At 41.0% G+C, this 13,877-nt stretch overlaps 1 protein-coding gene across 1 annotated transcript in view; it reads left to right on the top strand.

Annotated features, from left to right (window-relative positions):
- The first annotated feature begins 324 nt into the window (after positions 1 to 324).
- FAM168B (family with sequence similarity 168 member B) overlaps positions 325 to 13,877 on the top strand; it is a 31,958-nt gene continuing 18,405 nt past the window's right edge. The window contains exons 1-3 of the mRNA XM_073360098.1: positions 325 to 562; positions 6,996 to 7,076; positions 13,528 to 13,611. Coding sequence (XP_073216199.1) covers positions 7,007 to 7,076; positions 13,528 to 13,611 — 154 coding nt within the window. The 5' untranslated portion in view covers positions 325 to 562; positions 6,996 to 7,006. The remainder of the gene's footprint in view (positions 563 to 6,995; positions 7,077 to 13,527; positions 13,612 to 13,877) is intronic.

Here is a 13,877-nt window from a genome sequence, read left to right as displayed (position 1 = left end):
GTGAAGGGCCAAAGCGGTCGCGCTCAGACCCGTAGTGAATACAGCGAATCAATGCCGTCCGGGGGAATCATCTCGAGGACGATGGTCGAGATAAGAAAACCAGGTTATTGACCTGACATCTGTGTTACCGCTCTAGACTCTACAGGTGGCTGCCGGCGGGGGGGAGGGGGGCCGGGGGGGGCTTTTTGCCGTTCAAATGTGACAGCCCCTCCAGCTCCAACGTCTATGATTTTACCAAGGGAATCTCCCTGTCACGTGGCAGGGGCGCCTCAGACGTTTCCTTGCACGTGACCCTCCTTTTCCTTCCCTGGGAGGCTTCCGGGCCAGGCGCGACCCCCTCCCCGCCGTGCGGAAGTGACGTGCGGCCGCTCGCTTGCTGCGCAGCTCTCCGGAGAGGGACGGGAAGGCGCCGCCGGGACACAGCCGCAGGAGACGCAGGCCCCAGCCGCCGCTCTAGCTCCCGCCCCCTCCGACCGCGAGGCTCCGCCCACTCCCCCGCCTGCAGCAGACACCGAGCGACAGAGCCAGGGCCGGGGCCGCCACCACGAAGCGCCGCAGCCCGGTGAGTGCGGATGGCGCCGGCTTCCGGACCCCTCCCGCCCCCGGTGGAGAAGGGGGCCGGGGCCGCTGCCTCCCCTGCGGCCTGGGGGGCGGGAGGCGCGAGCCGCACAGCCTGGGGGGCCCCGGCGGATCCGATGTCCGGGAAGGGGGAATCGCCTCCGGCCCGGGGTTTATTTACCTCCGTGCACCCGGGTGCGCCGCCCCCCGCCCGGTCTGCGGCCAGCCCCTGCGCTCCCCTCCCTCCTGCTGGCGGGGGTGACAGCGGCCGGACTCGTCCAGCGCCCGCCGCCGAGGCCTGGGGGGCCGGGCGCTCTGCCCTTCAGGCGGGGAGGCCCCGGGCCGGAGAGGCTGCCTCCTCTGGGGTTGAAAACCCTTCGGGCGCTAGCGAAGGGACAGGCCGCTTCCAGCAGCCATCGCAGGCAGCAAGCACGATTCGCAGTCCCAGGAGGCTCCTGGGCACGTTCTGTAACAGGTGTCAAAAATGGCTTGGCCTGGAGGATGGTAGTGGCCAAGTGATAGGCAAGGCATCCAGTGGTTGTCAGCCATGTTCTTTTCTTAGGCCAAGTCTACTTTTAATTTGGCCCTTCGTTTTTCTCTCCCTGCCCCCAGAGAAAGTTACTGCCCTAGGGTAAAGTCTGAGAAAAAGTTAAGTTTTAAGCTTTCCTGCAACATATTGTTAGTCCTCTATTGATGTAGGCTAAATGACAGTCCTGCCAGGACCTTTATGAAAATGAGATTTGCATGCTACCAGGTGGTCAGAGTCAGCAAAATTATGTAAATAATAGTTACAGCAAATATTTCCAGTGCATGCTGAAGAATCTGCTTGCAGTTGCTGAATGTGCAGCCATGATTTTAAAAAAATCTAATACCAATTGTGCTTTAATTAGACATTCCCCTGCAGTGTTTGAGACACACATCACAATTTTCTGCTGAAAAATGTTTTTATTATTCCATCTGAGAAATTATTTTTCCCTTTAGTAAAGTGCTGTTGCTTCAGAGATCAATAGTAGAACTGCACTTTAATATGTATTATTTTACAATAAATTTAAGATGTTTGTGATCTAATTTGACTAGATTTTGTCTGAATTAATATAATTTTGTAGTCTTCTAATTGCAAGTGTCATAAAACACACAGCTTCCCCACCTGTGCTTTTTGTGGCAGTAATTATGTATTTCAACTTCTAGGTTGAAAGACAGGAAGAATTAGAAATGCTTTTTTAGGTTCCATCTCTGTGGGGAACTCATGACAGTTGCTTCTCATTTCTAAAAGGTGTGCAGAATCAAGTGAAAACTGACTTTAGAAAAGCACCCTTGTAGGCTAATAACTTACCAAAAAGAAGAAATGTTGTCTTAAGTATACATATATATTGAAAGGGTTTCATTCTTTAAGTATTCATTTTTTCCCTTCCACCTGAAAATCTGTTAACTGCCCAAAATCAGCAGAGGGGGTAGGTTTTTTTGTAGGACTCTGATTATCAAGGAACTGGAGGCTCAATTACCCAATCATACTTTCTCACAAATTATATAACATATCTCATCAATTATCTCATGAGGCACAAAAAAAAAAAAATCCTGTTAAACTCTGATTCTATGTGCGATCGGTGTACCACTGGACTAGTCTGAGAGGACTTCGCTTCAAATGTAGCTAATGGAAATTCTACATGAAGTACTGAGTTGAGTAGGTTAGCATTTTTCTTATATAGGGAGATTCATTGCCATTCTTCTTGAGGAAAAATATCCTCCAGCTCTTTTGCATTACGTATTTACGCTGCTGGAAAGGTATAATAATGTAAATAAATTACAAATGGTGTTTGTTAATCCTCAGGTTCTTGCACTGCTTGTCAGCTTATACCACAATTTGCTTTAATAACTGATGGGGTAAATCTGTACATGTAAATGGCTTCCTGTAATTTTAAAATTTCCTGTGATGCATAATCATAATGTTTTGTGTTCTCAGATACGAGTGCAAATAGAGACTAGATAATGTTAGTTTGTGTTTCAGCTTTGCAATTCAACCTGGGTGCTGTTCTCATCTGTGTCACACATTTTCTGTGCAATTTTGGGAAGTCACTTAATCCCTCTCCCTCCATATTTTTTTTAGTGGTTCTAAATTTTTTAAAGGTTGGGGTTTTTTTTTAAAAAAAATGGGGATAATACTTCTCATGGGGGAAAGTGGAGGCTTAATATTTCTGAAGTGTTTTGAGGTCCTTGGATGGAGCTATATAAATGCAAAGTATCCCTAAACATCTAAAACAGTGCAGGAAGTGCTCTCCTAGGCCTTGCCTATGTTGGAAATTTCCACCAGTGCAAACCCCCTAGTAGTGATAAAATAAATCATGACTGCAGCATGCATAGGGGTTTGCACAATTGCATGGACCTCAGTGACTGAAGTCTTGGCAAAACACCACATAGTTAAGGTTTTAGCCAATGTCCGCTGTTTCAGGGCAAAAGAATCCTGAATTCTAGTCTTTGCTTGTAGAGAATGAAGGAACTGGTTTGTAAAATTAAAAGGTCTTTAAACATTGTATTGCTGATTTTGGAAGTTCATTGAATTATTTAAAGCTTTACATTTCTTGGTTAAGCTTCATAGAGGTGAAATCAATGAGCAAATCTGAAAACACCTGATGTAAAGTTGGGCAAGGGTGGAAGTTTGACTGTAGTCAGAAATATATCGACAGACCAACAGACACAAATTACAAGTGGAAACTTAGAATTTGCAACGTGGATTCTAAAAGTGATCCAGAATAGCTGAATGTTAATGTTTCCTTGAACTCTACAGGTCAGGTGTTGAATGAAAATATAGTGGATTTTAGTACGCTTGTGCCTTTGGGAAGCAGCCTGTTTAAGTGAGATTCTTCCCAACTCCTGTGATATGGAGCATCTAATGAAATGAGTACAAAGCAACGTTTAGCAGATTGTTCTAGTTCTGCAATTGAGGTGTAGCCGAATTTTTGAATACTAAGCTGTGGTTAAATATAATAAAGCCACTAACCTTTTTAGAAGCCTTATAGTTTTGTTTTTTTCATGTATCTTTGTGTAGAAGTAGTCTTAGAAATACATTCTTAAATCCTATGATCCATTCTAGAAACACTTTCTCAGCTCTAACTGTAGTAGAGGTATTTTCCAGCACCTAAATCAGGTTAACCAAAACAGTTTCAGCTATAGCAGCCTGTCTGCATGTGTTCAGCTTCCTGGAACATTAGTTGGGGTGGGGAGAGGAGAAGAGGAACAAAGTTTTCTGCATGTTGGTCTGTGCCCAAAGGTGAGATTTGGCAAACTTGAGCAAAAAGGGAAGGGGGGAAAGAAATTTTTCCCTATTAAACATTTCCAAGCATACTTCAGAATTAGCTACATATAAAATGACTGAATAAAAGCTAGCAATATAGAAAAGGCCGGGGGGTTGCAACCCCCAGGAGGAGACTGTGTGATTTCTAGCACACAAACACGTTGGGTCCTTCACTGAAGATGTGGAAAGGATTATTTTTCACTGAGTTGAGTTGTGTCTAAGGCTCAGTCCATGCTTGGAAGACCTGTAAGCATTTTTCTATACTGATATAGCTCCATCCAGTGGTGGAAGCTGCTGGTTAAACACCACAATTGTACAAACACCTGCCGTGTCCAACTGCAGCTTCCTTTGTTGTTAGCACAAATGGGTGGGCCTACATTGGTTCAGATACATGTGTACAAACTTTCCAAGTATGGATGCCTCCGAAATGGAAGAACTTGACATAGTATTAATAACAGCTCTGTACTTCCCATAAGGAGGCTGTGTGATGCAATTTAAGGCCTTACTTGTCTGGAGTCCCCTTTGTGCTGACTCCTTACTCTGCATTTCAGTTGATGTGATGCCCTGCTGGAGTTGCTCTCTCACCTGTTTTTGTCCAGTTTCTATAGAATTCTCTTCTCTGGGTTTGTTTTTCAGCTTTTCCCAGGTTGCATGTTCTTCAGCTCTCTTGCTTATTTATGACCATGCCGTTTATTTGGTTTTTTTTTCTTTACTATTCCATCACCCTTCCATTGAATACTCTTACTGTTTCTTCCCTTCCCCAGAAGTCTCCCATGCTACTTAGCACTGTTGCCTCCCAGTTACTATAGAGATTGGGGAGGGCTGCACTTTGAAAGAGACGGTCACAGGGCTGAGGGCACCAGAGAGAGGGAGAGATTTGTGGTAGCCCTGCAGGTGTGAACACAGAGGAGTGGCCATCTCCCAGGGCATTCACTCCATGATCTGGAAATCCAAGGACTAAAGGAAAGCTGGGATCTCATGGGGTTTTTTTTAAGGCCAAAAAGGGCAGAATGTTTTAAAACATTAAAAGGGGGACAAAGATGGAAATAGGAAGGCAAAGAGGTGCAGGGATGAGAAGAGAACATACAACAGGAAAGATGTGCTGATGTGTAAGTGGATGAAAGTTAGTTGATTTACAGAAGAGTGAGAAAGACAAAGTAAAATGGCACAAGCTAGTGAAATATTAATCCTTAAACCCTACTGTGATTGTATGTAAACTATCCCACAGCTTTGTATGTGGAATAGAGGGTGAGTCAGGAAGTGTTGTAGAAATGTTGTTGCTAATGGGAATTAAGTCAAATTGCTCCTTTATAGTTTGGCAGGTAGTAAATGCAGCTGCAGGTAATGTTCCTTAATAGGCAATGTAAATTGTGGGTTACTGTTGTTTAACTTAGTTTTTAAATGGACTTTTTCCAATATCCTGAGTGATGTTTTGATTTTTCTCTGCTAGAGGTTTGCCTGCTCTTTTTAGAAAAAGTAATGTTTGTATTGGTATTAGATAAAATTGTTGAGTTCATATAGTGCCGTTTTCTATGGTATTTTGGATTTTCTGTTAAACTTGATACAGTAGATGCTTTTGTGGAAAGCATAGTGAATTTCTGTTTGCACAAGTTCAAGGGGCTGCTTTGCTTATCATGCTGTGTTCTAGAAACAGTATTTTAATGAACTATACTCTTTACTCATCTTAATCCGGCTGACTTTTTTTTTTTTTTTTTTTTTTGCTATTTATACTGTTTGTTTGCTTGTACTCATTCATCTTAGGTAGTGACGCTATAGTGGCCAGTTTAACTTTAACTCCCCTATAGTAGTATAACAGTGAGTCTTTAATGCTGCAGGTAATGTTTTAGTTACTGAAGCTCTTTATTTAGCTTCATAAACTTTCTATACTCAAAGTTTTGTGACAGTTTTGGGCCTAAACTAGTAGTGTGTCCCTTCATATAACATTTACAGGTCAAGCAACAGAGAGAGGGAGGGACACAAGGATAATGGAATGGCTAGTTCTGGTAGCATGCCCATTTTGCTACCAGATATTATTTTAAGTGAAGGATTGGCACTAATGGACTGAAAAGAGGAGCTGCAAACATATTTAAAACAGAGGATTGGAATAATGTGACAAACTTAGAGAAACTCAATTTTTTAAAAATTAAAAGCAGTACAATTAACTGAACACACAGTCTTGTTTCTAAAAACCTCTAATAAAGAGAATTTTATTTTTAGAATGTGCCAAGCTGACAGTTTGAGACTGCAATCCCTTATAAATTGCAAGAAAGTCTCTAATTTTTCTGTCTTGCTAATACCTCAACCTTACAATATCAGCTCTAGAAGTGGGAGCATGGTTTAGCAACTGTACCTGTTAAGCTTTTTCTTTTCTGTTTATTATGGCTACTTTTGAGATTTGGGCACTTATCCAAAAACAACTGGCCTGAAACCCCAAATCACTTCTGAAGAGCCAGTAGATAACTTTTTTTTGATTGGTGCTGATGTAGACTAAACTTGAACATGTGAATTGTGGTGCTGTTTTCATACTAATTCTGAGCCATTTAGTGTAGAACCTTTTTTCCAGCTATTTTATTTATTTCTTAGGCTATTGACGCTTCAGGAACTTAAATTTGAGAGATTAGAATTCCATGCGAAAGAGATTCATTTATGTCATAGCACTTACTCCACAGTGCCAAGAGAAGCAGTAGCAGAATGTAACTCTTCGGATATCACCGACATAATCTTACAGTAGAGAAAGAAAGCCAAGATTGAGGTGGGGGTGCACATAAATGGAGAAGGCAAGGCGAGTGGGAAGCTGAAGCCGTCTTTTAATGGTAGTGAATGCTAGTTTGAGACAGTTAGGTGGTTTTATGCTTGTTTGGTTAGCAGGGGATATGGGCACAGTTTGAAAATAGTACACTCAACCATTGGGGAAATACTTTGCTCATTAGTAACCACTCCTTTAGTGGACTGAGGGGGAAAAAACATTCTTAGAAACTTTTATACAGGTGTGTTTCTCTAGCTGCAGTTTAAAATGTTGATGGCTGGGATGGGATGGTAGAAATGTGCACTTTCCTTCCCACCAATTGCATTTAAACTCCTACAAGAATTCTAGGGACTCCATATGCTTGGTTAAGTTGATCTGATTATGTTCTTGTTTCCTTTTCAGTTATTGAAATCATGAATCCTGTTTATAGCCCTGGATCTTCTGGGGTTCCCTATGCAAATGCCAAAGGAATTGGTTATCCAGGTAAACAACTGAATTTCTGCTCTAAGTTTTCTTTCAAAGGGATGTCTGTGGGTTGTTGTTTATAACCCAGTCAGCGTAGACACTCAGGTGACTCACTTATGAATGTTTCCATACCTTCTGATAACTTTCAGTCACCAAGCTTATACTTCAAGAATAGATCACCTTGATCGATCGGTCCTTCAGCCTTCGTATAGATTGCACCGATCACATCAATAATAGATTGGGCATTTAAGTGATTTTGTGTTGTATTTTGTGTTCCTTAAACTAGTCTGGAAAAAAGTTACCTTAGGGGTTGTAACTAAATTTAAAATTGGTGGCCTGAAGGGAAACAATTTGGTCGACTATTTCCCCATTGTTGGCTGACAATTTCCTTTTATATCCTATAGTTCTTTTTTATTAGGCATTGGCAGTCGTGTGCCACAAATACAAAACAAAAAATGAGACACAGTGCCAGTGCCAAAGATTTTTAAACAATATTTTAGTGATGCCAAAATTATAGGGTTCTGTGCATTTCCCTTATTTTCTTTTTCCATTCCTGTTCTGAGGTTTTCTTTCTGCTTCTCATCCCCATGCCCTCCTCCTTTCTCACAGTCCAATGCTTAGTTTGAATAGGCGTGGCTTCTGAAGCCTCCAGGAATTCAGAAGTAACATAAGACCATTAAAAAGAAAAGTACTCCTTTTCTTTTTGCGGATACAGACTAACACGGCTGCTACTCTGAAATAAAACCATTAGTTAAGCCTATCCAGAGTTCAGTGAAAGTGTGTGATGTGAAGAAATATTAAACGTTTTTCTGCCATGAAGTATTTCAAGTGATTATTCTACTATTACGTAACTATAGATATGAGAAGTACAGCCCTTTTAGGGCAGGAATTGCTCTCTACATAATTTTTTTTGTTGCTTTGTCCATTCTGCTTTTAAATGTTCAAAGTGATACAATTTATAACTTCTATTGAAAACTGTTCTCCAATTCAATAAGTGTTACTGTCGGGAACTTGTTTTATTTTTTTCCTATTTATTTATATGCTGTTCAGTCTTACTAAATCCATTATTTGTGTTCACATCCTTCAAATATAGGTATTTGTGTCTCTGCTTAGCCAAATTATGCATAAAATTCTCATAATTAAATTCTTCCAGTACCCTAATTTTGTTGCTCTTCTCTGAATCTCTTTCAATTTACATATCTTTCTTGCACTGAGGTACTGTTGTAATAATTGGGCCTACCGGTTTACTGTAATTGCAAGCTCAATTGTAAAAAGTATGTAAATTTGTAAAATGTCACAATAACCTATAAAAAGCAAATGTTAATAGAAAAAATATGAGAAACTTAATTAGTCTAAACAAAAAAAGGCTTCTGATGATCACTCAAGGACTCTTAAGATCACTCTTGGAAAACAAAATGTGGAACTGAAAATTAATAAACCAAAATTAGTGTGTCAAATATTAGATTTAATTAGTGGATGAAACAAAAAGTGGTAGGGCTATTCCACATATCTTTCCTTGTTTGGGTCCTTAAAAAAGATTTTTTTTTGGGTGGGGGGGGAAATAGGGAAGCACAGATTGAACCTTCTGGAGTGAGTTTCACCATCATGGTGGCCACTCCTACCATCTCCTGGGACCCTGGGCCTTCATACTAATGTAGAGGGATGTCCTGACCAGATTGGGCTAGAGCGGAATCCAGGTGACACCACCATCCCTACCAGTTACAGCTGAATTCCAAATACCACCAGAGATGAAACTGGATTAGACTTCAGCAGCAGCAACAGCTCCAACCCATCTCCACTAACTTCTCTTTTAACCAAAAGGACAGTGATTACCCTCTAAGCAAGGGTTTTTCCTTTTAAAACTCTCCAGGTAAAGGAAGAGGGAACAAAAAAGTTGGTTTTCAACTGTGAATGAACTAGTCCAAATAGAGAGTATTTTCTCTGCACCTGCTAGCTAAACAGAAGCCAGAAGAAATTGAGGCAAAATCTTTACTGTATAAGAGAAAGTATATACATTTCGAAAATGTATGTACTATATATACTCATTCATAAGCTGAATATTTTTGGTAAAAAAGTGATGCATCAAAGAGCAGGGGTCAGCTTATAAATGGGTCTACACTAAAATTTGATGATTTTAAACTCTGTGAAATCATTGAATTGAATATAAGAAAAGGAGTACTTGTGTTACCTTAGAGACTAACCAATTTATTTGAGCATAAGCTTTTGTGAGCTACAGCTCAATTCATCGGATGCATAAAGTCTTTATGCATCCAGTGAGCTGTAGCTCACGAAAGCTTATGCTCAAATAAATTGGTTAGTCTCTAAGGTGCCACAAGTACTCCTTTTCTTTTTGCGAATACAGACTAACACGGCTGCTACTCTGAAACCTGAATTGAATATCTAATACATTGTTGTTTTGTTTACTTGGAGCATCTGCAGGCATGGAAACCCTCAACTCTGGGACTCCATGCCTGCAGATGCTCCAGGTAAACAAAACGTCCCAACCTGCCAGTGGCTTATCCTGATGGGCTGGGAGTCAGTTTGCCAACCCCTGAAACATAGGCTCGGCTTATGAAAGGGTCATATAGTTTTTACTATTTTTACCTATCCATCTTGGGGGGTTGGCTTTTAAAAGAATGGGATAATGAAAAAGTATATATGGTAGTTAAAGCTGTACCCTGAAAATCTATTAATACTTGATGACTCTCTGATGTAGCAAATTTAATTGATTTTAGTAGATTATAGTACATTTAGTTAGTAACCTAAATTGTCAATTTCATCATTTAATTTTAAACAGGATAGTAACTTCAGAACTTTTACGATTTTTTTCTTTTTAGTGTTTGAATATATATTTAGTGCCAAGCTTTGTTTACTGTTTTTATTTAGCTTTGTGTTGTATGAATATGGATTTTTCATATTTCAGTTAATCATTCAGGGAATTAAACAGGATGAATTCAGTTAAATTGATAAAATGACTTATAAAAATCACGTGTAAATCTAATGCCATAAAGTGGTATATTAACAGAGTAAATTACTATATCTTGTCTAGTTCAGGTTTAAAGGGAACAAAACATGCTCTGTTAAGTAAATGATGGAGGCTGGGATGTGTTTAATGAAATACAGACACTTTTAGTCACTGCATGACTAAAACATCTCTGGCCTCCTTTTTGATAAGACCACTGATTCTCTGTTCAAAACTGCTGAATTTAGCAGGATGTTCTGATGCTGAACTGGTCTCTATTTTTAGAAGGTACATTTTATCTAAAGGCAGTGATGTCTGTATAAATACCAAACACAGGGAAGGGTTTTTGGGACTAAAATTGTTAAGAAGGGTATTTAGGCAGGATTACAGTAACAAATGAGTAGTCAAGAATAAAAACATTTGATTTAAAGACTAGTGGGTTGTAGGAAGAAGTTGTTTAATCTGCTACTTACCTTGTGCTGTTTGTTAACATTTCACACAAGTAATTTCCTCTAGGAGTGTCTTATTTTAGCTCAGTAGGAACTCTTACCTATAAGGAGCCCTCTTTATAGGAGCTAAACCTATAAAATAAGGATCGATGATTGAAAAGCTAATACAACTTTAAAAATAGTAGTGTTAGGTGGCAAGTTATAATTAAAACATTTGGTTTTTAATTAACACCTGAAGTCAGTGAAATAACATAGTTTTGTAACCCTCAGTCAATTGCTGACACTATGGATAAAAATATTTGATTTTAAATACAAAAAAAAATCATTTTAAAATCAGATTTAAAAAACTTTCTAAAGTTTGAAATTGAGAACATATGTCAAGGCCTACAATTATTATCTAATACAAAAAAAGCAGTAGTTTTTGCTGCCAATTTTTTAAAAAAAGTCAGACCACTGAACTGATGAAGTCACTGGCTAAACACGTGGAACCAAAGCTTGCTGAAGTGACAAACAAGCTTTTGCCAGCAGTGCCTTCTACTGCAGATGCAGAAAGAATATTTTCTTTCCAGTTTATTGAACAGAACAAATTGAGTGACTGGTTCAAAGTTAAGAAACCAGTTGGGAGTTGGAAAAGCAAGAAAGCTTTTTTTCCTCTCCAGTCTATGAATAGAAACAAAGTGAGAGGATGAGAGCTGCTAAAATCTTGAAAGACATGGGGACCAAAAACAGTCACTTCACTGATATTTCTTTGTTTAATCATTTTTGAAAGGAAAACCATGTTTTGGTAATATTTTCTTGTGTCCAGCACATTTAAGCTAGTTTTATTGAATACAAAGCTTAAAATGCTGTTTTTGTGCATTTAGTTGCATTTGGATTTCCATCCAAATAGAGCTTGATACAGATGAGGAGAGGCTGAGGAAACTGGGATTATTTAGTCTGCAGAAGAGAAGAAGGGGATTTGATAGCTGCTTTCAACTACCTGAAAGGGGGTTCCAAAGAGGATGGATCTAGACAAGGGGTGGGCAAACTTTTTGACTCGAGGGCCACATCGGCGTTGTGAAACTCTATAGAGGGCCGGGTAAAGAAGGCTGTGCCTCCCCAAGTGGCCTGGCCCCCGCCCCCTCCCACTTCCTGCGCCCTGACTACCCCCTGCAGAACCCCTGACCCATCCAACCGCCTGCACCCCCCTGCTCCTTGTCCCCTGACCGCCCCCTCCCGGGACCCCCCACCCCTAACCAACCCCCCCGGGACTCCACCCCATATTCAACCCACCCTGCTCCCTGTCCCCCAACTGCCCCGACTCCTATCCACACCTCAACCCCCAGACAGGCCCCCCAGGACTCCCATGCCTATCCAACCCCCCGTCCCCTGATCCCCTCCCCAGAACCTCCGCCCTATCCAACCTCCCCCTGCTCCCTGTCCCCTGACTGCCCCGACCCCTATCCATACCCCTGACTGCCCCCTGGAACCCCCCTGCCCCTTGTCCAACCTTTCTGCCCCCTTACCATGCTGCTCAGAGCAGCAGGAGCTCGCAACCCCACTGTCTGGTCAGAGCCAGCCATGCTGCCCGTGCCGCCCGGCAGGAGGAGTGGGCCAGAGCACTGGCGGTGCACTGAGGCTGTGGGGGACAGCAGGAGAGGGGTCAGGAGCTAGCCTCCCCAGCCGGGAGCTCAGGGCCTGGGCAGGACAGTCCCGTGGGCCGGATGTGGCCCACGGGCCATAGTTCATCCACCTCTGACCTAGACTGTTCTCAGTGGTAGCAGAAGACAGAACAAAGAGTAATGGTCTCAAGTTGCAGTGGGGGAGGTTTAGGTTGGATATTAGGAAAAACTTTTTCACCAGGAGGGTGGTGAAGCACTGGAATGGGTTACCTAGGGAGATGGTGGAATCTTCTTCATTTGAGGTTTTTAAGGTCAGGCTTGACAAAGCCCTAGCTGGCATGATTTAGTTGGGGATTGGCCCTGCTTTGAGCAGGGGGTTGGACTAGATGACCTCCTGAGGTCCCTTCCAACCCTGATATTCTATGATTCTGTGAAATCACAAGTAAAAAGTTATCTAGTAAAGAAGAAATAAATCCTTTTTTAATGTAACAAAAAATGTAAAAATTAAGAATTTGAATAAATGTAACTGAAGCAATTACTGCTTAATAAGTGTATAGATATAGGTATCCTCCTGGTTAGCAAAAAGAAGCACCAAATTTAGCATAAAGGCTGTATTTAGTTGTAAGTTAACATGTTTTAATGGTTACTGACCAAGGAAAATAACTACAAAATACAAATGCAAAACACTATTGAAATGGACGATTTAAATCAAGGTTTCCTGCTTGCTGGTTTAAATTATCAATTTTAATTATTATTTAAATCAGTCTACCCTGGTGATCTTTCTGTTATCACCTTAGAACTTGGTTCCTGTCTTTCTTGCCATTGGTTTAGTCACGGTAATTGTGTAGATCAACGTCAAGGTGTCAACACAGCATTTTGCCACTGTGCCAGAGTGAATCACAGATTGTAACTGCTGAGTGTCATTGTGGGTGGTTGAAACAATAGGAGTATAACTGACATCTAAAAGCAGAGACAGATCTAGGTCAAATAAAAACAAGATATTTTGGAGGGTTAAAGTTGGCTTTTACTGTCCAGTTTGGGAAACTGTGATCCAGGAAATGAGTCACTCACGCTTGTATTTCTTCTCTTTACACAGTGAAAAAAGGGCTCACTATGAGTTCAGTAGTCTTATTGCATTTTAGTGTTTGATGTTCTTTCTGATTATTTTATACTAAAGCTTGCAATCTGTCTGCAATTACTAGAGAGCTGGCTAATTCAGGCTTTTGCTGAAAGTGTGTTTTGGGGCAGAAGGGGGGTTGAGAAAGGGGAACTGTGGATTACTACACTTCTTAACTTTTCTTCCCAACTAGTGGTCACCTGAATTTTGAAACATTGCAATGTTTTGTTGATCTTTGGTCAAAAAGTATCATGCACAACAAATTCTCTGAGAACAAGCATGTAGTCACACTGTGTTGCTTATCTAGAAAATAACCTGGAATTGTTCTCTTTTGTCATAGCTGGTTTCCCAATGGGCTATGCAGCAGCTGCCCCTGCCTATTCCCCCAACATGTACCCAGGAGCAAATCCTACCTTCCAAACAGGTATGCATAAAATACTTATTGCTTAGAAATACTCAAAAACTCTGTCTACATTAGAAGCATTTAAAATTGGGGGTGAGGAGACATGCATAAAGTTTTCTTTTACTTTGAAAATAGCATAAAATGGTGGTCTTCCAAACTAACCGGTGACTTCAGTTTTTGCATCTAGGGATGTTTACACAGTGTCCACATGCAGTCCCCTGTTATAGATAAGGGAGGACTTTAACTTGTTTTTGGGGAGGTTTGAGTTATTCAATTGCCAGTGACAA

This window comes from Lepidochelys kempii, chromosome 9 (assembly GCF_965140265.1).
Source record: "Lepidochelys kempii isolate rLepKem1 chromosome 9, rLepKem1.hap2, whole genome shotgun sequence".
NCBI lineage: Eukaryota > Metazoa > Chordata > Testudines > Cheloniidae > Lepidochelys > Lepidochelys kempii.
Note: the sequence above shows the minus strand (reverse complement) of the source record. Positions and strands in the feature narration are given on the sequence as shown.